Here is a 26294-nt window from a genome sequence, read left to right as displayed (position 1 = left end):
TATTTCCTCTTAATTGCCAATAATCTCACACTTTGTGTGTGTGTTTTACCCCAGAGCCAAGCTACTATAGACGGTTCCATTAAGGATAAATCAGTGAAATGTTCCTTTAGAGACCCACCAGGTTGGTCTGCGATGTATTGTTGTCAGACGAGACCATGTGACTTCTTCTCCAGCCAGCCTGTTATGTCTGTGGATAAATTCAATCCTGTTGGTTCATTCACCTCTTGTGAGATCGTCGTGTTCCTGTAAACTTCTGTTTTGATTGCGTGTAGAGGAAATGACATCATTCTGACATCCCGTCAAAGGGCCAGACACATTTTGAATGTATGCATGCATGTGTTAAAACACACACATGCACTCTCATACACACACATGCACTCTCATACACACCTACACACATGCACTCTCATACACACACATGCACTCTCTTACACACACATGCACTCTCATACACACCTATACACATGCACAATACAGAACGTTCTATTTGCCCGCACACACAGACACAGATGGTAAATCTCATTTTCACACACACACACACACACACACACACACACACACACACACACACACACACACACACACACACACACGTTGTGTAGAGCTGGTGCCTCCCTAGGAACCTCCTGGCCCCTGTCAGCATTTAACCTCACTTCACTCTGATTGGCCTGTACACAGCAACCTCATTTGGCAGAGTCCATTTTTCTCTGGATACCATTGGCTGGCACTTCAGCCATCATTAAATACAACTGTGGAGGTGTGTGAGTTGAGTGAAGGATGGCTGATGAAGTCTGGTACGAAGAGAGAGAGACCCCAGAGACTGTGGAGGAGAGGATGGAGAGGTTGAGGCATGATGGAGGAGACAAGAAAGAGGGATTTGTGGAGGAAAGGAACCGGCTCTCTCCTCTAGTTTCAGTGTAGAGACTGACTGATGGGATACGAGAGGACTAGAGAGAGGGAGAGAGAGAGAGAGAGAGATGTTTCCAGTACTAATCTGAGCTGCTCTGTGTGTCAGTATTTCCTGGCTTTGTGACTGAAAGGAATAAAGACTGTCATTCATACTTTCACTAATTATCAGACTTGACAGATTGACCTTAATACCACAAGCAGGAAACACAGCAGAGACAAAGCAAATTGGCGTCACTGACTTTGTAGAAGTTGTATTGTGGGGATGTGTATGTCTGTGTGTGTGTTTGCGCGAAAGGAAAACAAAACTACAGATGATTGTACAGTGATGTATTCCTAATGACTCAAGGAAGCAGTCTGGAGAACAAGGCCACTGAAGCCAGGCTGTGTTAAAGGTCGGCCATACTGGTGAACGAGAGAGTGAGAGAGTGAGAGAGTGAGAGAGTGAGAGAGTGAGAGAGTGAGAGAGTGAGAGAGTGCGAGAGTGAGTTGTCCTGTTCCTAAACAGGAGTGTGAGTGAGTGAGGGTTGTGTGAGTGAGGGTTGTGTGAGTGAGTGAGTGAGTGAGTGAGGGCTGTGTGAGTGAGTGAGTGAGGGCTGAGTGAGTGAGTGAGGGCTGTGTGAGTGAGTGAGGGTTGTGTGAGTGAGTGAGGGCCGTGTGAGTGAGTGAGGGTTGTGTGAGTGAGTGAGGGCTGAGTGAGTGAGTGAGGGCTGAGTGAGTGAGTGAGGGCTGAGTGAGTGAGTGAGGGTTGTGTGAGTGAGTGAGGGTTGTGTGAGTGAGTGAGGGTTGTGTGAGTGAGTGAGGGCTGTGTGAGTGAGTGAGGGCTGAGTGAGTGAGTGAGGGCCGTGTGAGTGAGTGAGGGTTGTGTTAGTGAGTGAGGGCTGTGTGAGTGAGTGAGGGCTGAGTGAGTGAGTGAGGGCTGAGTGAGTGAGTGAGGGCTGTGTGAGTGAGTGAGGGCTGTGTGAGTGAGTGAGGGCTGAGTGAGTGAGTGAGGGCCGTGTTAGTGAGTGAGGGTTGTGTGAGTGAGTGAGGGCTGTGTGAGTGAGTGAGGGCTGTGTGAGTGAGTGAGGGCTGAGTGAGTGAGTGAGGGCCGTGTTAGTGAGTGAGGGTTGTGTGAGTGAGTGAGGGCTGTGTGAGTGAGTGAGGGCTGAGTGAGTGAGTGAGGGCTGAGTGAGTGAGTGAGGGTTGTGTGAGTGAGTGAGGGTTGTGTGAGTGAGTGAGGGCCGTGTGAGTGAGTGAGGGCCGTGTGAGTGAGTGAGGGCTGTGTGAGTGAGGGCTGTGTCCTGTTCCTAAACAGGAGCCCATGACCGGGTCCCCTACTGCTGTCATCATGCTGACAAACACAGACAGACAGAGAGGGTAAATAAAGGGCAGTAAACATGGATGACCTCCTGCACCCCGGCCCCAGGGGCCTCGCTGCACACACACACACACACTCATGAGGGACTGTTATCCAGAAGTGATACATGTGTGCACTTGTGCATTGAAACAAAACAATAACAATATCTTTAGTGCTGAGGGTTTGGCATGTCAGTAGCTTGAACTGTGTCTCAGTTCAAGCAGGAGGTGAGGAAGAGAACGATATGTCGCCCCCAGCAGGGCGTTCTGGGAGAGACGGCCCTCCATCAACACACATGCATCGTTACATCAGACTGCCCTCCATCAACACACATGCATCGTTACATCAGACGGCCCACCATCAACACACATGCATCGTTACATCAGACTGCCCTCCATCAACACACATGCATCGTTACATCAGACTGCCCTCCATCAACACACATGCATCGTTACATCAGACTGCCCTCCATCAACACACATGCATCGTTACATCAGACGGCCCACCATCAACACACATGCATCGTTACATCAGACTGCCCTCCATCAACACACATGCATCGTTACATCAGACTGCCCTCCATCAACACACATGCATCGTTACATCAGACTGCCCTCCATCAACACACATGCATCGTTACATCAGACGGCCCTCCATCAACACACATGCATCGTTACATCAGACGGCCCTCCATCAACACACATGCATCGTTACATCAGACGGCCCTCCATCAACACACATGCATCGTTACATCAGACTGCCCTCCATCAACACACATGCATCGTTACATCAGACGGCCCTCCATCAACACACATGCATCGTTACATCAGACGGCCCTCCATCAACACACATGCATCGTTACATCAGACTGCCCTCCATCAACACACATGCATCGTTACATCAGACTGCCCTCCATCAACACACATGCATCGTTACATCAGACGGCCCTCCATCAACACACATGCATCGTTACATCAGACTGCCCTCCATCAACACACATGCATCGTTACATCAGACTGCCCTCCATCAACACACATGCATCGTTACATCAGACGGCCCTCCATCAACACACATGCATCGTTACATCAGACTCTGGGAAATATATATTTACGACGCCCAAACGGAATTGGCATGCGTTCGAATAAATACATTGATATTTGTATTCAATTCAGGAGGTGGATTTTCTCTGCTCCCACATCACCAGTCCAGGCTTGAAATTCTAAAAAGCCTAGTTGCCGTAGCAACATTCCTCCTCCACATCATCCATCACCCTGATTACTGAGCTGACCCGCAGAGACAGGAAGTACTGTCAGCTAATCCCCCCACCCCCAAACACCTGGGTAATTCTGGGTAATTTAGGTGTTTGTACACATTACACATGCAGCTTGTCTGAGAGAGTAACGACAGCAGTCAGACATCCGCTTGCCCTGTCACAAATGTCTCACACACACACAGCCGCACACACACACAGTCACACACATAGCCGCACATGCACACAGGCATGTGTGTTGAAACACACAACATTTTTGAAAGTGTTCTAGTTGGAATAGTAACTCAGAGACATTCAGACCTTCAGCTCCTGTCTCAGAGACACATCCTTGCTTGACAACGTCAACTCAGGCGTCATCAGACCCAACAATTAACTGTTCTTTCTGTTCATCTCACATGCTTGTATGTCGCTTTGGATGAAAGCACCTGCTCAATTATTATATTGTCGATGTCATGTAAAAACCACAGCACAGTGGAACACTGCTACAGTAGAGGGATATCCATGTGAACTCGTTGACGGAACAGAAAGGACAAATGATGATGTCCGACACTAACAGGTTCCTCTAATGCGTCTCTTATTGAAAACCGTCATAGTGGCGGGTTTTTAGGCTTTGTAGCCGAGCTGTCAGTCTCTCTGGATGTGTTTTTGTTCTGACAGTGACATCACAAGTGTGTCCCAGGAGAGCAGGTTGGAGGACGGATGCTGCACAGTTAGAAAGGGAACAGAAAAAGCTGAAGGGGGAATCTGACATTTAGTGTGATCCTGCACCTCCCTGGTGATCCCGACCTGACTGACAGGGAAGCATGGATCAAAACACACACACACATGCTTGTGTGTGTGTGTGTCTGTTTACCTGTTAACACCTCTGTGTGTGTGTCTGTGTGTTCCTGGCTATGAGTGCTGGAGAACAGTAAAACAGTAGACAGTGTGAAATCCATTCTAAACTGGAGGCTGTAGCGGGCAGCGCATAGTGAGCCTGGCTCTCAGGACCCTGGAGAGCTGAATGGTCCTGCATGAACACACAACACAGTGAATGGTCCTGTCTTCTGGCCTGCTGTGTGGTCTGGGCTTCAGTGTTGTAGTTCTACTGTAGTTCTACTGTAACCCAGAGGGCTGCATGGTGGAGGGCTGCATGGTGGCCCAGAGAGCTGCATGGTGGAGGGCTGCATGGTGGAGGGCTGCATGGTGGCCCAGAGAGCTGCATGGTGGAGGGCTGCATGGTGGCCCAGAGGGCTGCATGGTGGCCCAGAGAGCTGCATGGTGGAGGGCTGCATGGTGGAGGGCTGCATGGTGGCCCAGAGAGCTGCATGGTGGGGGGCTGCATGGTGGCCCAGAGGGCTGCATGGTGGAGGGTTCATAGTGGCCCAGAGGGCTGCATGGTGACCCAGAGGGCTGCATGGTGGCCCAGAGGGCTGCATGGTGGCCCAGAGAGCTGCATGGTGGAGGGCTGCATGGTGGCCCAGAGGGCTGCATGGTGGCCCAGAGAGCTGCATGGTGGCCCAGAGGGCTGCATGGTGGCCCAGAGGGCTGCATGGTGGCCCAGAGGGCTGCATGGTGACCCAGAGGGCTGCATGGTGGCCCAGAGAGCTGCATGGTGGCCCAGAGGGCTGCATGGTGGAGGGCTGCATGGTGGCCCAGAGGGCTGCATGGTGGCCCAGAGAGCTGCATGGTGGAGGGCTGCATGGTGGCCCAGAGGGCTGCATGGTGGCCCAGAGAGCTGCATGGTGGAGGGCTGCATGGCGGCCCAGAGGGCTGCATGGCGGCCCAGAGGGCTGCATGGCGGCCCAGAGGGCTGCATGGTGGCCCAGAGGGCTGCATGGCGGCCCAGAGGGCTGCATGGTGGCCCAGAGGGCTGCATGGTGGAGGGCTGCATGGTGGCCCAGAGGGCTGCATGGTGGAGGGCTGCATGGTGGCCCAGAGGGCTGCATGGTGGCCCAGAGGGCTGCATAATGGAGGGCTGCATGATGGTGCAGGCCAGAGTCCTGCTGACTCTCATGGATGATCCTTCATTTCCTCTCTAATCCCGCAGGCCGCACCTTGTGGCCGCCAGGGAAGGAATCCCGGGGGATTGACCCACATACCTGCTGACTCCTCCCGATCTGTCAGCATGGCTTGTGTGTGTGTGTGTGTGTGTGTGTGTGCGTGTGCGTGTGTGTGTGTGTGCATGCGTGCGTGTGTCATTGACTGCTACTGCACCAGATTTGAGTCGTTAATTATTTGTTACAGTAACACTGCAAAGTAGCTGAGTGTGCTTGAATTGTTGTCACTCACAGTGGTGGAGTCACTCACAGTGGTGGAGTCACTCACAGTGGTGGAGTCACTCACAGTGGTGGAGTCACTCACAGTGGTGGAGTCACTCACAGTGGTGGAGTCACTCACAGTGGTGGAGTCACTCACAGTGGTGGAGTCACTCACAGTGGTGGAGTCACTCACAGTGGTGGAGTCACTCACAGTGGTGGAGTCACTCACAGTGGTGGAGTCACTCACAGTGGTGGAGTCACTCACAGTGGTGGAGTCACTCACAGTGGTGGAGTCACTCACAGTGGTTGACTCACCAGTGGTGGAGTCACTCACAGTGGTGGAGTCACTCACAGTGGTGGAGTCACTCACAGTGGTGGAGTCACTCACAGTGGTGGAGTCACTCACAGTGGTGGAGTCACTCACAGTGGTTGACTCACCAGTGGTGGAGTCACTCACAGTGGTGGAGTCACTCACAGTGGTGGAGTCACTCACAGTGGTGGAGTCACTCACAGTGGTGGAGTCACTCACAGTGGTGGAGTCACTCACAGTGGTTGACTCACCAGTGGTGGAGTCACTCACACGAGTCAACTGGGAAGGGAATCCTATGCACCTCAGTTACTTTCAAATACTTTTATAATTCAATATTACATGTTTTTTTAATGTAATTTAAATAATAGTTCACCTGGGTTTGCCTGTAGTGGTGCTGTGCAGGTTTATGTACTGAATGATGACACAGACGCTACAGTCAGTCTGCACGGACAAACAAGAGAAGAAGAGTTAGGATTTTCCATGTAGGTGCTGAGGGGAAAAGCTAATCTTAAAGAGAACAGAGTACTTTAGCATTGTGTTAGGTCGCTATACATCCGATTGGATTTGCCATCCACTAATACTCAGTCTGATTGTTTGGCAGCTGGCAGCTGGCAGCTCTGTGTGTGTGTGTGTGTGTGTGTGTGTGTGTGTGTGTGTGTGTGTGTGTGTGTGTGTGTGTGTGTGTGTGTGTGTGTGTGTGTGTGTGTGTGTGTATGCTTGTATGTATCTGTCTGTGTAGTGGTAGACTGTCCCCCTGGCCCCCCCTGGCCCCTTGGCCCATCCCTCCCCTGGGCTCCCTGGGCCCCCCTGGCCCCTTGGCCCATCCCTCCCCTGGGCTCCCTGGGCCCCCCTGGCCCCTTGGCCCATCCCTCCCCTGGGCTCCCTGGGCCCCCCTGGCCCCTTGGCCCATCCCTCCCCTGGGCTCCCTGGGCCCCCCTGGGCCCCCCTGGGCCCCCCCTGGGCCCCCCTGCACGATTGTGTTAATAATTCACAGTGACCCTCTCTGCCTCTGACCTTCAGTTTCTAGTCATTAATTACGACCATGTGTCTTTACTGGCACTTACTCACCAGCTGTGTATGGATGTGTGTGTGTGTGTGTGTGTGTGTGTGTGTGTGTGTCTGTACTGAAGTAGATTTTTCTGGTATGAGTACAGTTAATTTTTCGAAAAACTTTTTACTTTCACTCCTTACATTTTCAAGCCAGGCTCGTTACTTTAGTTTGAATCTGTATTTGGTGGAATTATCAATATTATTTATTTTCATTGCGCCTTTTTTCATTTCCTGGCTATCACTCACAACAAACGTAAGTGAGTCTACGTTTAGAACTTTATGAGGGGAAAAGCTAATCTCAAACTGTTTAGAAAAAAAACGACACAAACTAAATACAAAATCCAAACTACTACAAAGAAATTTTAAATAAACAAAATATGTTTCAAAACATTTTTTTTCCCCCTTTAGAATTTTTTCTCTCTTCCATTTAGAAAAAAACGTTTATTCCGTTTAGAAAAAAACTTCTTTCCGTTGAGAATAAAAGTTGAAAAAGGTTGACAACTTTTTGGGGAAAAAAAGTTTGAATGGTTGAACACTTAAACACAACCATTTTTTTTTTTTCGAAACTTGAGTGAAAAAGTGTAGTCAGCACTTCAACTTTTACCAGAGTCTTTTTAAACATGAGTATCTGTACTTCTACTTGAGTGAAGGATGTGTACTTTTGCCATCTCTGCCATATGTTCTCAGCTGGATACTGCAGTGATAGTTATGACTGGTTTGGCAGATAAAGAGGCGGTTTTTCAGGGATTAGAACCACCAGGGAATTCAAACAGTCTGAGAAAAGATAAAAACAGTTTTTGCATCCTTTGCATCCATAGAAAAACTACAACTACCAGCTGATTGTATTGTTAGCAAAAAGCTTTAGAACACTCCGTGTCCCCGAAAATCTCCAGTTCTGTTTACATTTAGTTTGTGATGTATCCACTTCCTGTGCATATTGGATCATACACAACCCATGCCTCTACTGCATTGATGCACATATAACATACACCATGTCCACATACAGTGGATGTCTTTAAATATGATCAGAGTTTCTTTGGGAAGAGCGAGGCTGTGTTGACCAGAGGATGAGTTGTCACACACACGGCCCCCTGAGCGAGCAGGGTCGAGGAGCGGACGATATCAGGAGGAAGAGAAGCTCAAATATGAGCTGAAATATTCCTGGCTCGGCTGGGGGTGCGACGCCTGACATTTCCTGCTTACAGCAGGGGGCCGGGGGCCCAGAGACATGCCCGACTGACAGGCACAGGGAAGTGTGTGTGTGTGTGTGTGTGGTGTACTAGGTGTGTGTGTGGTGTACTAGGTGTGTGTGTGGTGTACTAAGTGTGTGTGTGGTGTACTAGGTGTGTGTGTGTGTGTATATTATGCCACCTTCATACAGAGTCTGAGAGTTACAAACTAGAGAACATGCTGGAAGGGTGGCTACAGGGGATAGTTTGTTTGCGAGGACGTCATCCTCTCTGTTTCCACGGGGTACTTCCTGCTGAAGGCCTCTCCTCCCTCCCTGCTCTCTCTGGCTCCCTCTGTGGGTGGCTGGGTGCTACAGCGTGCCGGACTCCTTCCCTGGCGTTCACCAGAGTGTAACTCTTGTAACGTTGGAGGACTCACGATGTCTGGAACAGGTACAGGGAACAGAGAACCCTATCGTATCCTTTACCCCTATAGTTGCTGCAACAAATACATAACAAAAAACTGTTTTGTTTTCACGCACACTCTCTCACACTCTCACACACACACTTACAACCAGGGCTGGGTTTTTATTTTTATTTATTTTTATTTCACCTTTATTTAACCAGGCAGAATCATTTAAGAACAAATTCTTATTTACAAAGATGGCCTGTCAAAAAGCAAAAGCTTTTTGAGGGTGAGGGGAAGGGGGCTATGGAATAAAAATCTGATTAAAAGCATAACGGCACACAACCACAGCAGTACAACATACAGAAGAAAAACAAACAGGGCATTTGTACATAGGGAATCAGAGAAGAAAAAAAAAGTAAAAGCACAAGAACACAAAGTAAGACACAAACTATTTACACCAGACAACAACCACAATCAAGACATAGACTGACTGGCAGGAATGAACAGAGGATACAGGCAGGTGAGAAACAGACAAGGCAACATTGGTGCAACAGTAGGACTAAACTAGACAGTTGGCAACAGATCATAGAGACAGACCATGGGGATGAATAGGACAACAAATACTAAGGGGAGGGGTTAACAGGTGAGAGAGCATTTACAGAAATCGGTGAGGATGAGTGAAATGCTTTTTTTGAAGGCTGGGATGGAAATGAATGTGTCCAGTTTGAGATGTTTTTGCAGAGCATTCCAGTCAGAGGCGGCAGCGGACTGAAATGATGCTAGACCTAGGATGGATTTGTGTTTGGGAATTTTTAACTGGATATAGAGAGAGGACCGGGTGTTGTGCGTGACAGAAAGCGGATGCAGCAGGTGAGCCAGGTAGGGGGGTGTCCGGTGAAGAAGGGTCTTGTAGATGAGGACAAGCCAGTGACAAATCTATTTGTAATGATCGGAGGTTTATTTGATTTGCTTGAGTGTGTGCCCATTTGGGACTTGGGTTTCATTGAAGTGAGTTTACCTACAGCAAATATTTGACAGTATTTGCTAATCGCATTAGAACTTTTAATTCAGCTCAGGTCTGTTGTCTCTACAGTTGGTTCAGACCCTTTTCTACAATGTGTTCCTTGTTGGGGATAACCCTGGATATAAAACATGTATACCTTATGTTTTCCCGGATTTCCATCACATCCTGGCCTCAGGTGTAACAGGCCTCCCCCACCTGCTGATATCAAACATGGCAGGCCAGGTGAAGGTGACACTGTGTCCCCTGTAAGTGTTTAAGACCCTGTCACTGTCCACTCTGTGTATCACTGTTTCTAGTCTAGCTCTGTAGCTTTCTGTAGCTTTCTTTCTGTGTGTATGTGTGTGTGTGTGTGCTTCCCTGCCTGCGTGCGTGTCTGCATGTGTGTGTGTGCGCGCGTGTGTGTGTGTGTGTGTGAGAGTTCCTAATTGAGCTGACCTGTGATGCCAAAAACCCCACTGGGCAATGAGGTTAACTCACTAACAAGATGATCTCACTAAGATGCTGAGCCCACCATGTCCACTTGAGAACACACACACACACACACACACTCACACACTCACCTTTCACTTATTCCCCCTGTTCCACGATTGTTAGTGTCGTGGGCCAAAACTGTATGAAATGACCATTACTGAAACTAGTTCCTCCTCCACCCTGCTGGGTCTCCCTCCTCCACCCTGCTGGGTCTCCCTCCTCCACCCTGCTGGGTCTCCCTCCTCCACCCTGCTGGGTCTCCCTCCTCCACCCTGCTGGGTCTCCACCCTGCTGGGTCTCCCTCCTCCACCCTGCTGGGTCTCCCTCCTCCACCCTGCTGGGTCTCCCTCCTCCACCCTGCTGGGTCTCCACCCTGCTGGGTCTCCCTCCTCCACCCTGTTGGGTCTCCCTCCTCCACCCTGCTGGGTCTCCACCCTGCTGGGTCTCCCTCCTCCACCCTGTTGGGTCTCCCTCCTCCACCCTGCTGGGTCTCCCTCCTCCACCCTGTTGGGTCTCCCTCCTCCACCCTGCTGGGTCTCCCTCCTCCACCCTGTTGGGTCTCCCTCCTCCACCCTGCTGGGTCTCCCTCCTCCACCCTGTTGGGTCTCCCTCCTCCACCCTGCTGGGTCTCCCTCCTCCACCCTGTTGGGTCTCCCTCCTCCACCCTGCTGGGTCTCCCTCCTCCACCCTGCTGGGTCTCCCTCCTCCACCCTGTTGGGTCTCCCTCCTCCACCCTGCTGGGTCTCCCTCCTCCACCCTGTTGGGTCTCCCTCCTCCACCCTGTTGGGTCTCCCTCCTCCACCCTGCTGGGTCTCCCTCCTCCACCCTGCTGGGTCTCCCTCCTCCACCCTGTTGGGTCTCCCTCCTCCACCCTGCTGGGTCTCCCTCCTCCACCCTGTTGGGTCTCCCTCCTCCACCCTGCTGGGTCTCCCTCCTCCACCCTGCTGGGTCTCCCTCCTCCACCCTGCTGGGTCTCCCTCCTCCACCCTGCTGGGTCTCCCTCCTCCACCCTGTTGGGTCTCCCTCCTCCACCCTGCTGGGTCTCCCTCCTCCACCCTGCTGGGTCTCCCTCCTCCACCCTGTTGGGTCTCCCTCCTCCACCCTGCTGGGTCTCCCTCCTCCACCCTGCTGGGTCTCCCTCCTCCACCCTGTTGGGTCTCCCTCCTCCACCCTGCTGGGTCTCCCTCCTCCACCCTGCTGGGTCTCCCTCCTCCACCCTTCTGGGTCTCCCTCCTCCACCCTGTTGGGTCTCCCTCCTCCACCCTGCTGGGTCTCCCTCCTCCACCCTGCTGGGTCTCCCTCCCCCACCCTGCTGGGTCTCCCTCCTCCACCCTGCTGGGTCTCCCTCCTCCACCCTGCTGGGTCTCTCCCCAGGGAGGCTACGCTGCCGCTAGCTAGCTGCTGTGCAAAGCTAAAGCCACTGTCAACATGGAGAATTTCCCCCCTTCCCTTCCCTGGTTGTTCTATGCTATCTCCCTCAGCTTCTACCCCTCTCCCCCCCTCTCTCCCTCTCTCTCCCCCTCTCTCTCCCTCTCCCTTCTCCCTCTCCCTTGCCCTTCCAGCACACAGCACAGGGCCTAACAGCACACAGCACAGGACCTCACAGCACAGGGCCTAACAGCACACAGCACAGGACCTCACAGCACAGGACATCACAGCACAGGACCTCACAGCACAGGACCTCACAGCACACAGCACAGGACCACACAGCACACAGGGCCTCACAGCACACAGCACATGACCACACAGCACACAGGACCACACAGCACACAGGGCCTCACAGCACACAGCACAGGACCACACAGCACACAGGACCACACAGCACACAGGACCACACAGCACACAGGACCACACAGCACACAGGACCACACAGCACACAGGGCCACACAGCACAGGACCACACAGCACACAGGACCACACAGCACACAGGGCCAAACAGCACACAGGGCCACACAGCACAGGACCACACAGCACTCAGGACCACACAGCACACAGGGCCTCACAGCACACAGGGCCTCACAGCACACAGCACAGGGCCTCACAGCACACAGGGCCTCACAGCACACAGCACAGGACCTCACAGCACACAGGACCTCACAGCACACAGGGCCTCACAGCACACAGGGCCTCACAGCACACAGGGCCTCACAGCACACAGCACAGGGCCTCACAGCACACAGGGCCTCACAGCACACAGCACAGGACCTCACAGCACACAGGGCCTCACAGCACACAGGGCCTCACAGCACACAGCACAGGGCCTCACAGCACACAGGGCCTCACAGCACACAGCACAGGGCCTCACAGCACACAGGGCCTCACAGCACAGGACCTCACAGCACACAGGGCCTCCCAGCACACAGGGCCTCCCAGCACACAGGGCCACACAGCACAGGACCTCACAGCACACAGGGCCTCCCAGCACACAGGGCCTCCCAGCACACAGGGCCTCACAGCACACAGGGCCTCCCAGCACACAGGGCCTCACAGCACAGGGCCTCCCAGCACACAGGGAGGAAGGAGGAGCCTGCTGGCTGGTTCACATGTCGTTAGAAGGGAGGGATGGGACAGTCACACTGGAGGACTTGTCATCTGACAGGATTAGTCCCTGCTGACAGGGCCATGTGTATGTCACACACTGTCTCCCCAGGCCGTCTCCACCATGTGTGTGTGTCAGTGTGTGGCCCAAAGGCGTGTGTGTCTATGTGTTTTCGGTGTGTCCTATTTGAGATGTCAAGATGTAATTCAGGCCAAACTAGTGACTCAACATGCACTCCTAGGTCTGAACATGCACTCCTAGGTCTGAAATTGCACTCCGAGGTCTGAACGTGCACTCCTAAGTCTGAACGTGCACTCCTAGGTCTGAACCGGCACTCCTAGGTCTGAACCGGCACTCCTAGGTCTGAACCGGCACTCCTAGGTCTGAACATGCACTCCTAGGTCTGAACCGGCACTCCTAGGTCTGAACATGCACTCCTAGGTCTGAACATGCACTCCTAGGTCTGAACATGCACTCCTAGGTCTGAACATGCACTCCTAGGTACAGGAAGAGCACGGATTCATTAATGTTTTTTTGCTGTACCAGAAATCTTCTGTCTATTAAGTTTCCCTCATCGACCCCCCACCTCCCCCCCCCCCATTCTCACACACCAATAAACACACACTCGGACAGACTCGACTGTAATGTTCCATCTCATTAAGGTTGCAGGCAGCACAGATGGTGGCTTCTGAGATAACTGCACCTGGTTATATTTAGCTCCTCTGTAGAGAACTTGAGGGGGATCAAAACAAAGCTAGGGTGTCTGCCTGGCATGCCACCCTCCGCCCTCCTCCCTCCCCCCTCACGCTCACGGTCCAGCTGCCAGCAGAGTTGGGAGGATCCAGGAAGAATTAGCAATAAATAAGTCTTCATCTGGCCTCCAGAGCTCTGGTCTATAGCACACCCCCTCCCTCCTCCACAACTTGTGTTTTAGGAGGTTTGTGTTTTGCAAGGTTTTGCAGTAGAGTTTAGATGATGATGTGTGCGGTTGTGGCCAGCACAGCCTTAGATCTCATGGTCGTCCTGTCTTTGTTTGATGAGTAGAATTTCACGTCCTTGAAAAGTCTCCACACTCAGCTTTCTGCCTCTCTTTTGCCAAACTTTTGAAAACATCCTTTTTTTTTTATCTCCGTCCAGCCGCTCGAGAAAATTACATTTACAACTGTACCACCTGCGATCAAAATCTCTGCAACGCTCTCCCTTCCTGTCTCTCTCCCTTCCTGTCTCTCTCCCTTCATGTCTCTCTTCCTTCCTGTCTCTCTCCCTTCCTGTCTCTCTCCCTTCCTGTCTCTCTCCCTTCCTGTCTGTCTCCCTTCCTGTCTCTCTCCCTTCCTGTCTCTGTCCCTTCCTGTCTCTCTTCCTTCCTGTCTCTCTCCCTTCCTGTCTGTCTCCCTTCCTGTCTCCCTCCCTTCCTGTCTCTCTCCCTTCCTGTCTCTCTCCCTTCCTGTCTCTTTTCCTTCCTGTCTCTCTCCCTTCCTGTCTCTCTCCCTTCCTGTCTCTTTTCCTTCCTGTCTCTCTCCCTTCCTGTCTCTCTCCCTTCCTGTCTCTCTTCCTTCCTGTCTCTCTCCCTTCCTGTCTCTTTCCCTTCCTGTCTCTCTTCCTCTCTGTTCACTGCAGCTCTTAATTACTGGGTGACCAGTGACCTCGGAGTGCTGGGTGCGACAGGACGAGCTGCATGCTGGCTGGAACACACTGTAATTCAAACAGATTATTTTAATTCGGCTAATAGTCCAAAGCAGCAATATAATGACAAAATGAGGCGATTGCGTAAATTGTTAGCCATGTCACATGGGGCACATGTGGCCTGTAATTGATTTAATGAAAGGTCACATAGACAATATGCTGTGTGGCCATAATAGCTAATGTTATAAAAGGCTGTTCTGTGGAGGAGCATTGATCACTTCCAGTCAAAGCCAGTTAACCAATTCAGATGTTGATGGATTCTCAGTGCTGTTTTGGTCTGCAGGAGAAGCGCAGAACACAGTTAGGACACATCTCTCAACAAGTACACATTCGCCATAGCTGCTCCCACGTACTGCAATTTCTGTAGACCAATCGAATGACCAACCAACCGACAAGAGAGGGGAGGGGAGTGAGGAGGGCAGTGTGTGTGTAGGGGAGTGAGGAGGTTCAGTGTGTGTAGGGGAGTGAGGAGGGCTGTGTGTGTGTAGGGGAGTGAGGAGGGCAGTGTGTGTGTAGGGGAGTGAGGAGGGCAGTGTGTGTGTAGGGGAGTGAGGAGGTTCAGTGTGTGTGTAGGGGAGTGAGGAGGGCAGTGTGTGTGTAGGGGAGTGAGGAGGGCAGTGTGTGTGTAGGGGAGTGAGGAGGGCTGTATGTGTGTAGGGGAGTGAGGAGGGCAGTGTGTGTGTAGGGGAGTGAGGAGGTTCAGTGTGTGTGTAGGGGAGTGAGGAGGGCAGTGTGTGTGTAGGGGAGTGAGGAGGTTCAGTGTGTGTAGGGGAGTGAGGAGGGCAGTGTGTGTGTAGGGGAGTGAGGAGGGCTGTATGTGTGTGTAGGGGAGTGAGGAGGTTCAGTGTGTGTAGGGGAGTGAGGAGGTTCAGTGTGTGTAGGGGAGTGAGGAGGGCAGTGTGTGTGTAGGGGAGTGAGGAGGTTCAGTGTGTGTAGGGGAGTGAGGAGGGCAGTATGTGTGTAGGGGAGTGAGGAGGTTCAGTGTGTGTAGGGGAGTGAGGAGGTTCAGTGTGTGTAGGGGAGTGAGGAGGGCAGTATGTGTGTATGGAGTGAGGAGGTTCAGTGTGTGTAGGGGAGTGAGGAGGTTCAGTGTGTGTAGGGGAGTGAGGAGGGCAGTGTGTGTGTAGGGGAGTGAGGAGGGGGGAGAGAGAAGAGAGAAGAGAGAGAGTTCAGCGCACCTGCCAGCTGTGTACTAGAGTCCTCACTGTTCCATCACCTGACGTTACACAACCGGAGCACATCCCCAAGGACACACACACACAGGCCTGCTAATGAGCCCACACACACACATATTCCACGAAGAGACTAAATGGGTTTGATTTAGTCATCATCCATTCCCACATAAACATTACCAAGCAAACATCCACACACAGACACACCCCTCCCATAAACAGCAGGCATGAGCACTCACACACACACGCACCGTGAGTATGTGTGAGTTTCTAGGTTTTTCCTATTTCAAGATGGAGGAGAAACTTATCGTATGTGTGACCTGCACACCCAGTGTTGTTCGATAACAAAAACATGATGCCTGGCACCGGGTTGCCGATGTTGTCAGCGTCCCTGGTGTGTTTTTTGTACTTTTAAATTCAGTCTCGTCACATTACGTAACTTTATTCTGTGCTAGCTAGCTAGCTAGCTCACCCGGCACATGATTGACATTCAACTTTGAAATGCTGTCTGGCAGTCACTCGCCAGCCATACAGTAGATGTGTAGTGGCTAGCCATAATCTAGCGATTGATTTCGTTATACACAAACTACAACAGTGACCTTAGGGAACTACAACGCTGTATTAACTTGTCAGACACGCCCCCGAGCGTGGGGCACTGTGGGAAGGCAAGCGGTGCAGAAGATTAAAAAACGCTGTAGTGGACTGTCACACTCCGACACAGGCACAGGGTGTACAGCAGGCCACAGACCACACTGGGGGCTGATAGATTAACATCACTGGAGACTAGTGTGTGAAGCCGTGGTCTCTGGGGGCTGATAGATTAACATCCCTGTCATGCTGTCAGTGTTCTCCTCCGGGCCCTCACACACGAAAGACAACGCTGCTAAATGATCTGTCCGGATTGGACTCTCCCTTTTACAGTGGCTGTGCTCTGTAGGCCTACCTCTTCTGTTATATTATAGATATGATCTCTGCTTCTCTCTGCACTGTAGGCCTACGTTCAGCAGGCCACACAGGCCACAGGATCTTCAATGAGATTCTGATGTGGCTTCATGCAGCTTACATTTGCTGTTATAAATCTAGTGAATCCTATCCTAACACATTACTAGATAAATGATAGAAAGGTTATGGGGCATTCAAAACGTTTCAGCCGAGTGCCGGCTGTGTTGTGGCCGTTGAAGGGCTCAGCCGGCTGCAGCTAGATGTCCTTTACGATAGCAGCGTTCAACACCTGGACCTGTTTGTTTACCAGCTGAGCATTTGCATGGCCGGTTTATCGCCGTCGCCCGCGTTTCCTGTTTTGAGGGTTACAACAATAACAGACATGATTTATGGGAGAGATGGTAATCAGCCACTGAGGTGTTTATGAGGTCGTTCATTATTGACTTTGTTTTCTCTTTGTCTGTGTGTCGCGGCCAAGACACAGATGCCATTTTCTCTTTCTTCTTGAAGCAGAGGATAATCATAGAAAACTGAGCAGTGTGTGTGTATGAGTGTGAGGCCTTTGCTGAGTAACTAATACTGGGCTGTCATCTCTCCTTTCAGCCTCCATAACCACCATATTAGAAGCATTTCTCTCTCTCTGAAAGATGTAATCGATCTGCCCCCCTTTAGATGTGAAATAGAATCTGCTACGGCTAATATCCTGCCACTGATGGGCTCTCAGACACATGCTCAGGCATGTGTGTGTCAGGATCTATTCTCCAGCAGTATTGCAGTGAGGCGCAGGACTGTGACGGAGGAGAGAGCTTCTGCAGAGGCATATTTACAGGAGGGATACTGCCTAGAGTCAGGCCGAGGCATTCTTCCAGGACTGTTTGCGGTTGTCTCTGTGTCTCAGCTTCACGAACCATGGAGACGATTTGTATTTGAGTGGCATCCTTACCCCTTGATGTGTTTCAGAGAGCTTTCTGTTGTCAGATGATTAAGCACATGTCTTCCCTGTGTACAGGGTTAACACCTAAGAGCCCTTGGCCAGCGATGACCCCACTTAAAAATACATGATTGTGTCAAATGAGCTTTCCTGATAGTTTCCCTTCACAGGATTCTAAGAGCATCTTGGCGGATTTGCCAGGCGCACGCATGGTATCTTCAGAATTTAGTTTCCTGGTTCTTGATGGACAACCCACTTTTTCAGGTGTCCTTATATATCTATGTGCCTTGCCACTATTGGTCAAACAGGTTTTATCCGTCATTACTGCAATTAGCCTGAATAATTTGGGTAAATGTCTAAGCTACATTTATGCCTTTTTTCACATCTTCATGATTTCCCTCGTGTGCTAATATTTTTCCTTTCCTTGGCACACGCTACGTTATGTAAAGCATGCACCCTTAAAATAGCACCTGAATAACGCGTCACTGACTTAAAACTTAGTTTTTCCTGATCTGAGGCGGAATTTTTTTCTGAAACCGCAAAACAGCACCAGGGAACGTTTGAGCCGGAACATGCCTCCTTTTTTCGCTGAACCGCCCCCGGGAACGCAAAGTCATTCCCTAATTTACCGACGTGCGTCTGTGGAGGAAAAATCCGCTCTGCCTTGGGTGCAAAATAGGAATGATGCGTCGGTGTACAAAGTCAATTGCGCCGAGTGCAAGATAGTGCCCTCACTCAGTATGCTGTAATATAGTTCCAATTCATTGCAAACCAAAAGTTGTATATTTGGTATCTGTAAATATATTTTATATTTTATAAAGATCTCATCTTTGGCTTTCTTAGTTGTATCATGTAAAAGTAAAAGTACTCTGAACTCTGTACTTTGGACTGAGGTCACCTGTTTTTAGGAGTTTCTCTCATGGCCAGAAATGTAATTATTCCCCTTAAAGATATCAGATTTTCAACCCTGACTTCACTCCTAATCCCTCACACCAGACACACCTCACCCATCTTCTGTCACACATGCTACTTGACCCACCTGCATTCATATCAGCATTGAGGTCAGTGTTGGGCACCTTGTCCACTCTGTTCAGAGTCAGCATATTGCTTGTTTAAGGCCCTGACTGTGTTTGGCAGACTGCCAGAGTTGAGTCTTTCCTATACAGAACTTCACAGCTGAGCTTGAACACATTATTAGTGTTCCACACAACCTGCTTTACCAGCAGTGACCCACACAACCTGCTTTACCAGCAGTGATCCACACAACCTGCTTTACCAGCAGTGACCCACATAATCTTCTTTAGGACTAAGGCAACTGATTTATGAAGGCAAATGTTTCCATTATATTGTGTTGAATAAGACATGATGGGTTTGGTGTGTGCTTGTGTATATGAGTTTTTGTGTGTACATGAATGAATGTGTGTGTATGAGTTTGTTTTCTGCATATGAATGTGTGTGTGTATGAGAGTTTGTTTTGTGTTTATGTGAATGCGTGTGTTGTTCCTAGTCTACTGCCTTCGGAAGTGTATTTTGTGTACACGTTGCATTTTCTGATTCGATTTTTTGTGTTTTTCAGAAGAAAGAATGGCTCTGTCTCAACTGCCAGACCCAGAGAGCGTTGTCCGGGAGCCTGGGTGATGCCACACCCCCTGTTCCTCAGCCAATGGGATCCCCACGCCACCCCGCTCCAGCCAATCAACAATCACCTCAGCAGAGGGGGCCCAATCAGCAAGCAGGGCTTAGGCCCACAGGCCCCCAACAGCAACAGAAACCTTCAGGTGCCCAAGTAAGTGGCCCTCCCTCCCCAGCCAAACAGCCAGGGGACTGCCCCCAAGCCACAGGCCCCACCCACCCTTCTCCTCAGCCCAAGGGCCCCACCCACCCCTCTCCTCAACCCAAGGGCCCCACCCACCCCTCTCCTCAACCCAAAGGCCCCACCCAACCTTCCCCCCAATCCAAAGGCCCAGCCCAGGCCTCTCCTCAACCCAAAGGCCCAGCCCAGGCCTTCCCTCAACCTAAGGGCCCCACCCACCCCTCCCCTCAACACTCCCCTCAACCCAAGGGCCCCACCCAACCTTCCCCCCACCCCAACGGTACAACCAAACCTTCCCCACAACCCAAGGGTACCACCAAAACCATCGCCCAGGGTAAAGGCCCTGCCCAGAACAAGGGCCCTGCCCAGCCCATCTCTGGTAAGGCAGCTTCCACCCCCGCCAAGGCTGGAACCACCCAGGCCAAGACCACAACCACCTCTGCTAAGACGGCCACATCCCAGGTTAAACCCTCCGGTACCAGCCAGAACCGCAAACCCCAGCAGGGCCAGGAGAAGAATAAAGTCACGACTAAATCTCAGAAGGATGCAGATGTCAAAGCCACACCCAAGAAGGGAGCTCCAGAGGTAACAGCCTCTAAAGAACAGAAGAAGATGACTGACAACTCCCAGAAGTCAAGACACCATGACGTGAGCTGCCTGCTACCTCCTCACCTCTACCACTCTTCTTTGTTTGTTGTCTTTTTGATTTTTTGACGGATGTGTTTTTGTTATCAGCCGGGGGTATCTTCATCTTTGTGGTCTATTAGATGTTGGATGATCTTCATCGCTCATCATCATCCTGCTGACTCATTCCCATGACCAGCACGATCATCTTGATCATCGTCAACCATCACAAATCATCATCTTCATCATTTATCATTTAGTTCTTCAAGCCTCATCATAATTCATCCTTTATAATTCATCACATCCTCATCCTGTATGATAAAGGCTCTTCATCATCATCACTGCACATCAACAACATCCCTTACAATCCTTTAACATCATCATCATCATCATCATCATCATCATCATCAGGGTGACTCATCACTGTTAGCCCTGTCCTGCCGCCTTTCCACCTCCCATCCCTCCATCCAGCCCTCCATCCATCCATCCCTCCCTCCATCCCTCCATCCATCCATCCCTCCATCCATCCATCCCTCCATCCCTCCATCCCTCCATCCATCCATCCGTTAGCTCCATCTATCCATCCATCTGTTAGCTTCATCCATCCATCCTCCCATCCATGCGTTAGCTGAGTACCAGGTGATTGTGTGGAGGCATGTTGGTACACCAGTAACACAGTCATCCTTGATCTGTTGAGTCAAAATGAAACATGCAACTACATCATTTACATCATAATTTAATAATTGAGATTTATTTTTGCATGCTGTTCATTCTCTACCATTACTTGTATGATAAGGACAAATGAAAAGACAAATCAGTCAAGCATGTATCTAAAATGTTTTTGGGTTTGTTAAACTGTTGTTATTTGTTTGTTTGATTTATTCTTTGTCTTAACTTCATATTGTGTCATCTGTGTGTACATAATATTTTGTCTTTGTGATTTGTCAATGACTGAATGCAAAGTGCTTATTTTCTAACACCTTGCAAGAATACTGACTGAATGTATCTCAGTAGTTAAATTATAAATCCCTATCATCTGTGAAAAAAATCAGATAAAAGTGAAAGAGTTTGGAAAAATGATGGGATAGAAAGTTAGCAGTGATGCCATGAATGAACTCAGACCACAGAGGCCAGCAGTAATGCATCTGACCTGCGTCTCTCTCTTCCCTCACCCCTCTCTCCCCCCCTCTCTCTTCCTTCACCCCTCTCTCTCTCTTCCCCCTCTCTTTCTTCCCTCTCTCTCTCTTCCCTCCCCCTCTCTCTCTCTTACCTCAGGACTCGAACAAGTCCAGCACTCAGAGCCTGAGCGATACCGGCTACTCCTCCGATGGGATCTCCAGCTCCCAGGGTGAGATCACCGGACAGATCCGTGAAGAAGGGATGAAGCTGAACGAGAAAGGAGCCTCCAGCCCCTCCGAGATCACCAAGTTGGAGAGCTCTATGCGTCCTCTCCTCGAATCCAAGACCACTTCGGACCGGCACAGGGAGGAGAGGCCTCACTCACTGTCCATTGGAGATGGCCGGGATTACAACTCTGACGAGGAGGCAGCCAGGGACGAGTCGTCGGACGAGCTCAGCTGCAAGCTCCGCCACGACTATGTGGAAGACAGCAGTGAGAGCGGCCTCTCGCCTCTCCCGTCCAGGCAGAAGAAGTCACACAAGGAGCTGACGGACGAGGAGTTTATGAGGAGACAGATCATGGAAATGAGTGCGGACGAGGACGAGCTGGAAGGGCTGGAAGGGGGGGAAGGGGTGGAAGGGTTTGCGCACCAGAAAACTAAAAAAGGACACAAGCACAGCGGGGAATTGGCAAAAGAGAAACGACGTCTCACTCACCATTCCAGTAGTTTTGAGGAGGACACCAAAGGGGCTGATGGTGCGGACGATGACGGGATGATGGCTTCCCAGGGAGGCCTGCGGCGGTTCAAGACCATCGAGCTGAACAACACCAACAGCTACAACCGCGAAATGGAACTCAGCACCGAGCACGATCTGAGAGAACCAGAGCTGGAGATGGAGAGTCTGACTGGGTCGCCAGAGGAGAGGTCCAGGGGCGAATATTCCTCCACCCTTCCTGCCACCACTCCCAGCTATACCTCCGGAACGTCTCCCACATCTGTGTCATCCATGGAAGATGACAGCGACAGCAGCCCCAGCCGCCGGCAGAAGCTGGAGGACGCCAAGCAGCAGAGGAAGGCCCGGCACCGCTCCCACGGTCCCCTGCTGCCAACCATTGAGGACTCGTCGGAGGAGGACGAGCTGAGGGAGGAAGAGGAGCTACTGAGAGAGCAGGAGCAGATGAGAGACCTGGAGCAGCAGAGGATCCGCAGCACTGCCAGGAAGACCAAGCGAGACAAGGAGGAGCTGAGGGCCCAGAGACGCAGAGAGAGATCCAAGACTCCCCCAAGCAACCTCTCCCCCATCGAGGACGCCTCCCCCACGGAGGAGCTGAGACAGGCGGCCGAGATGGAGGAGCTGCACAGGTCGTCCTGCTCTGAGTACTCCCCCTCCATGGATTCTGAGGCTGAAGGGTTTGAAATGTTGGGTTCCAAGCTCTACAAGTCAGGGAGTGAGTACAACTTGCCAACCTTCACGTCAATCTACTCCCCGACAGAACGACCCACAGCCACCTCCCCATCAGACAAGACGCTGAAAAGTGCAGAGGAGGTTTACGAGGAAATGATGAGGAAAGCAGAGATGATGCAGAGGCAGCAGCAGACACACCCAAGACAGCCATCTGGGGCTACACAGCCGGCTGGGAAACACCTCGAAACAGGAACAGTTTTAACCCCTGGTTCCAGCCCCACTCAAACAGCTGCTCCTGTCTCATTCTCTGGAAGTGACTCAAGAATCCCTGGGATTCGTGTAACTCAGCATCTATCAAAAGAAACCCAAGACAGGATGAGGACCCAGACTGCCAAAATAGGAGGTGTCATTCCCCCTTCTACCACGATAGCATCGTATGGGGTGTATAGCGCAGCCACAACTTCCCCCACCCATGTAACTACAAGCCAGTCCCAGGCGCAGTCACGGCCGGCTGTGAGCGTGGCAGCTCAGGGTGTTCCCCAGGACCCCGGAGCGTCCTCACTCACATCCAAAGTCTTCTCTTACTTCAAAGGCCCCAGCCCACCAGTTTCCCCCTCAGCCTCCCCCACACAAAGCCCCACTCACGCCCAGTCCCCCAGGCCCACTAGTGCGAGGGGCCAAGCGCTGTCTTCCCAAGGCAGCGCTGGTAGCCTAACCTCCCCCATAACACCCCACGGAGTCCCTCAGAGGGCAGTGTCACCCCGCCTGGCACGGCAGCAGTCCTCCCAAGATTCACCAGTGATGGTGATAACCCTGGGGTCTGAAACCACCTCTCCTGCCAAGCCCCTGACTGTGAACTCCTCAACATCTCCTCTGTCCTCACCAACACAGGTGATCCGCCAGCCCTTATATTGTGCCCAGACCCCCTCAACAAGCTCGCCGACGTCCCCGCAGAAATCACAGCAATCGCCTCAACATGCCTTGCAGAGGGTCCAAACGGCAGAGAGGGTGAATGTCGGTATGAGCACAGTGACCACCACAACCACATACAGTCGTGGCTCCATGTCTATGGAAAATATTTCTTTGTGCAGGATCTCCAATGTCCCTGGCACATCAAGGGTTGTAGAACAGAGCCAAATGCACCCTAGCGGGAATGTGGTGGACCTGAGAGCCCCGTTGAAGCCTACTCCAATCATCATGACAGATCAGGGCATGGATCTAACATCTCTAGCGACTGACACAAGGAGGTACTCCTTCGGGTCGGAGCAGACCTCCAGTAGACACACAGCTGTGCAGCCTCTCATCATGAACCTGAATGCACAAGAGCAGCCACATGTGGCCGTATCAACCCCGACAACAGTGAGTGTCACAGTCGCAGCCTCGATGTTCATATCCCAGCCCAAGCAACCGGTGGTCTACGGAGATCCTCTCCAAAACCGCATGGATCTTGGGCAAGGAGTGGGAGCAGCTGTGTGTTTGACCCAAACAAAACCTCCGGTCACAGATCCGTCCATTCCCAAAATCGATGCGTGCCTGGAGGACCTTGGCATCCAGCAGCAACAGCTGCAGCTGCAACAGCAGAAGCTTCTACAGCAGCAGCAGCTCCTGGAGCAGCAGCTCCAGCAGCACCAACAATCATCCTTTGCTCGTTACAATCTGGCAAACCAAGTCCAGCCGTTGTTGTTGAAGAAAGATCTTATAGTGAGTCAGACGAGCTCTGGCACTACCCAACCTGTAGTAAGTGTCAGTGCCATTCCTAGAATATCTCCCCTCCCTCCACAACCTGCTGCAGGAGCTACTCCAAACACCAGTACACATGACATCTATGGAGGGGTGGCTTTAGAGTTAAAGAACAAGCCCACGGTGATGAACCTGTCCACAGGCAAGCCCCATGTTATGATGGTGCAGCTGGATGAAAGCAGCTCGTCACAAGGGGCCACGGTGTCTCAGCTGGTGAAACGAGATGAGCCTCTACCTCCTCCTCCACCCCAAGTCTTGGATCTCACCGGGCCAATCAAACCTGAGAACCAAGTGGCTTGTTGCGACGTTGTGTACAAACTCCCCTTTGGCGGTAGCTGTGCTGGGTCCACAACAGCAACACCCGACAAGAACCCAACCACTGATCCTTCCCAAGTGTCCCGCCCTGCCCCTGCTCTGCATTACACCGGCCAGCAACAGCAACAACAGGCTGGACAACCTGGAACAGATGGTTACCAGGTAGCAGGCATGCCAGGGATGCCAGAAGAACGAAAATCGTTCACCTTACCTCATCCAGAAAGGATTAAACCTTCCTTGTCTGACAACAAACTAACAGATGCAACTCTTCAGTACTATCAGAGGACCGATCCAGGGGACTTGGCCGTGGATCTGAGCACCATGAATCAGGCCTATCAAGGTGGGTATCTTGGCATGGGTGCACAGTATGGATCCTACACTGACCTGCGCCAGACAGGTGATGTGGCAGGCCCTCCGCTCCCCTTGAGGAGATATGGCTCCATGTCCAACATCAACGCAGAGTACGGCTACGGTCCTCGTGAGCTTGCAGGTGTACAGGACTCCAGCTTGGCCCAGTACAGTGCCACAACTGCAAGAGAGATCAGCCGGATGTGTGCAGCTCTCAACTCAATGGACCAGTTTGGGAACCGGTATGCTAACAGCCCTGAACTGATGCAGTTTGGTGCAGGACGAGGTGCAGGACCTGCAGGAAGGCTACATCTACAGCAAAGCTTAGCATCAATAAGAGCCAGCCTACTGTATGGCCCAGATGGAAGACCCACATCACACAACCATGCCCTAACCAATCTGATAAATGCCAGACAAGCAAGTATACGGGCCTTATACCCCACCGCTATAAGAGGAGCTGACGGAATGATGTACTCAACCATCAACACCCCTATAGCCTCTACCTTGCCAATTACCACCCAGCCTTCCTCTGTTCTGCACCCCATGCCAAGGGGAATATACCGGCCTTATCCTGCAGGTGTGACTGCTGTACCACTGGCCAGCCTCACCAGGTTGCCTCAAGTGACCCCAAGGATGCCTCTGTCCACACAGGGACCCTACCGGTACCCTTCTTCCACTAACCAATTTCCCACAGTAGCCTTCGGGCCTGACAGTGTCCCTGACGCTAGCACCTCCAGTCAGGAGGCTCCAGTATACCTAGGGAAGCCTTCAGCAACCGTAGCGGCGCACACCTCTGCAACCTTTCCGCCAGCGCAGCCCGTTACTCAACTGGGCACACTAAATGTACCAGTGGCTGGTGTCCGCACTACTGCAATGCCAATTCAATCCACAGGAGTTCCTGCAAACAGTGAGATACATAAGTCTCCCTTAGTCCCTCAGGCTCAAATTCAAACTCAAATGACTCAGCAGATGCAAGCGCAGATGCAGTCCCAGATGCAAGCGCAGATACAGTCCCAGATACAAGCGCAGATACAGTCCCAGATGCAAGCGCAGTTACAGTCCCAACAGCAAACTCAACAGCTACCAGTTCAAACTCAAGCTCTATCCTTGACTCAATCTCAGCCTCAACCAATAACTCAACCACAACCCCAAGCTCCAGCCCAGCCCCAAGCTCCAGCCCAGCCCCAAGCTCTGGCCCAGCCCCAAGCTCCGGCCCAGCCCCAAGCTCTGGTACAGCCCCAGTCCCAGCCCCAATCTACTTCCCAAGGTGCTCCTCTAATGGCAGCCAGCACCACCATTGCTGCTCCTGTCGACCCGGAGAAGGAGAAGGAAGAGGAGCGCTTGCGACAGCAGCAGGAGCAGATGCTGCAGCTGGAGCGAGAGCGCGTGGAGCTGGAAAAGCTCCGCCAGCTGCGCCTGCACGAGGAGCTGGAGAGAGACCGCATGGAGCTGCAGCGGCACAGGGAGAAAGAA

The 26294-nt window shown here is 51.7% G+C and overlaps 1 protein-coding gene across 1 annotated transcript in view; it reads left to right on the top strand.

Moving 5' to 3' along the window:
- bsnb (bassoon (presynaptic cytomatrix protein) b) overlaps nucleotides 1–26294 on the top strand; it is a 56943-nt gene that overhangs the window by 22226 nt on the left and 8423 nt on the right. The window contains exons 5-8 of the mRNA XM_067237999.1: nucleotides 19032–19916; nucleotides 21168–25679; nucleotides 25791–25979; nucleotides 26058–26294. The exon at nucleotides 26058–26294 is cut by the window's right edge and continues 1467 nt beyond it. Of these exons, the coding sequence (XP_067094100.1) occupies nucleotides 19032–19916; nucleotides 21168–25679; nucleotides 25791–25979; nucleotides 26058–26294 (5823 nt within the window). The remainder of the gene's footprint in view (nucleotides 1–19031; nucleotides 19917–21167; nucleotides 25680–25790; nucleotides 25980–26057) is intronic.

This window comes from Osmerus mordax, chromosome 1, assembly GCF_038355195.1.
Source record: "Osmerus mordax isolate fOsmMor3 chromosome 1, fOsmMor3.pri, whole genome shotgun sequence".
In the NCBI taxonomy this organism is placed as follows: Eukaryota; Metazoa; Chordata; class Actinopteri; order Osmeriformes; family Osmeridae; genus Osmerus; species Osmerus mordax.
This window is presented reverse-complemented; position numbering and strand designations above follow the sequence as displayed.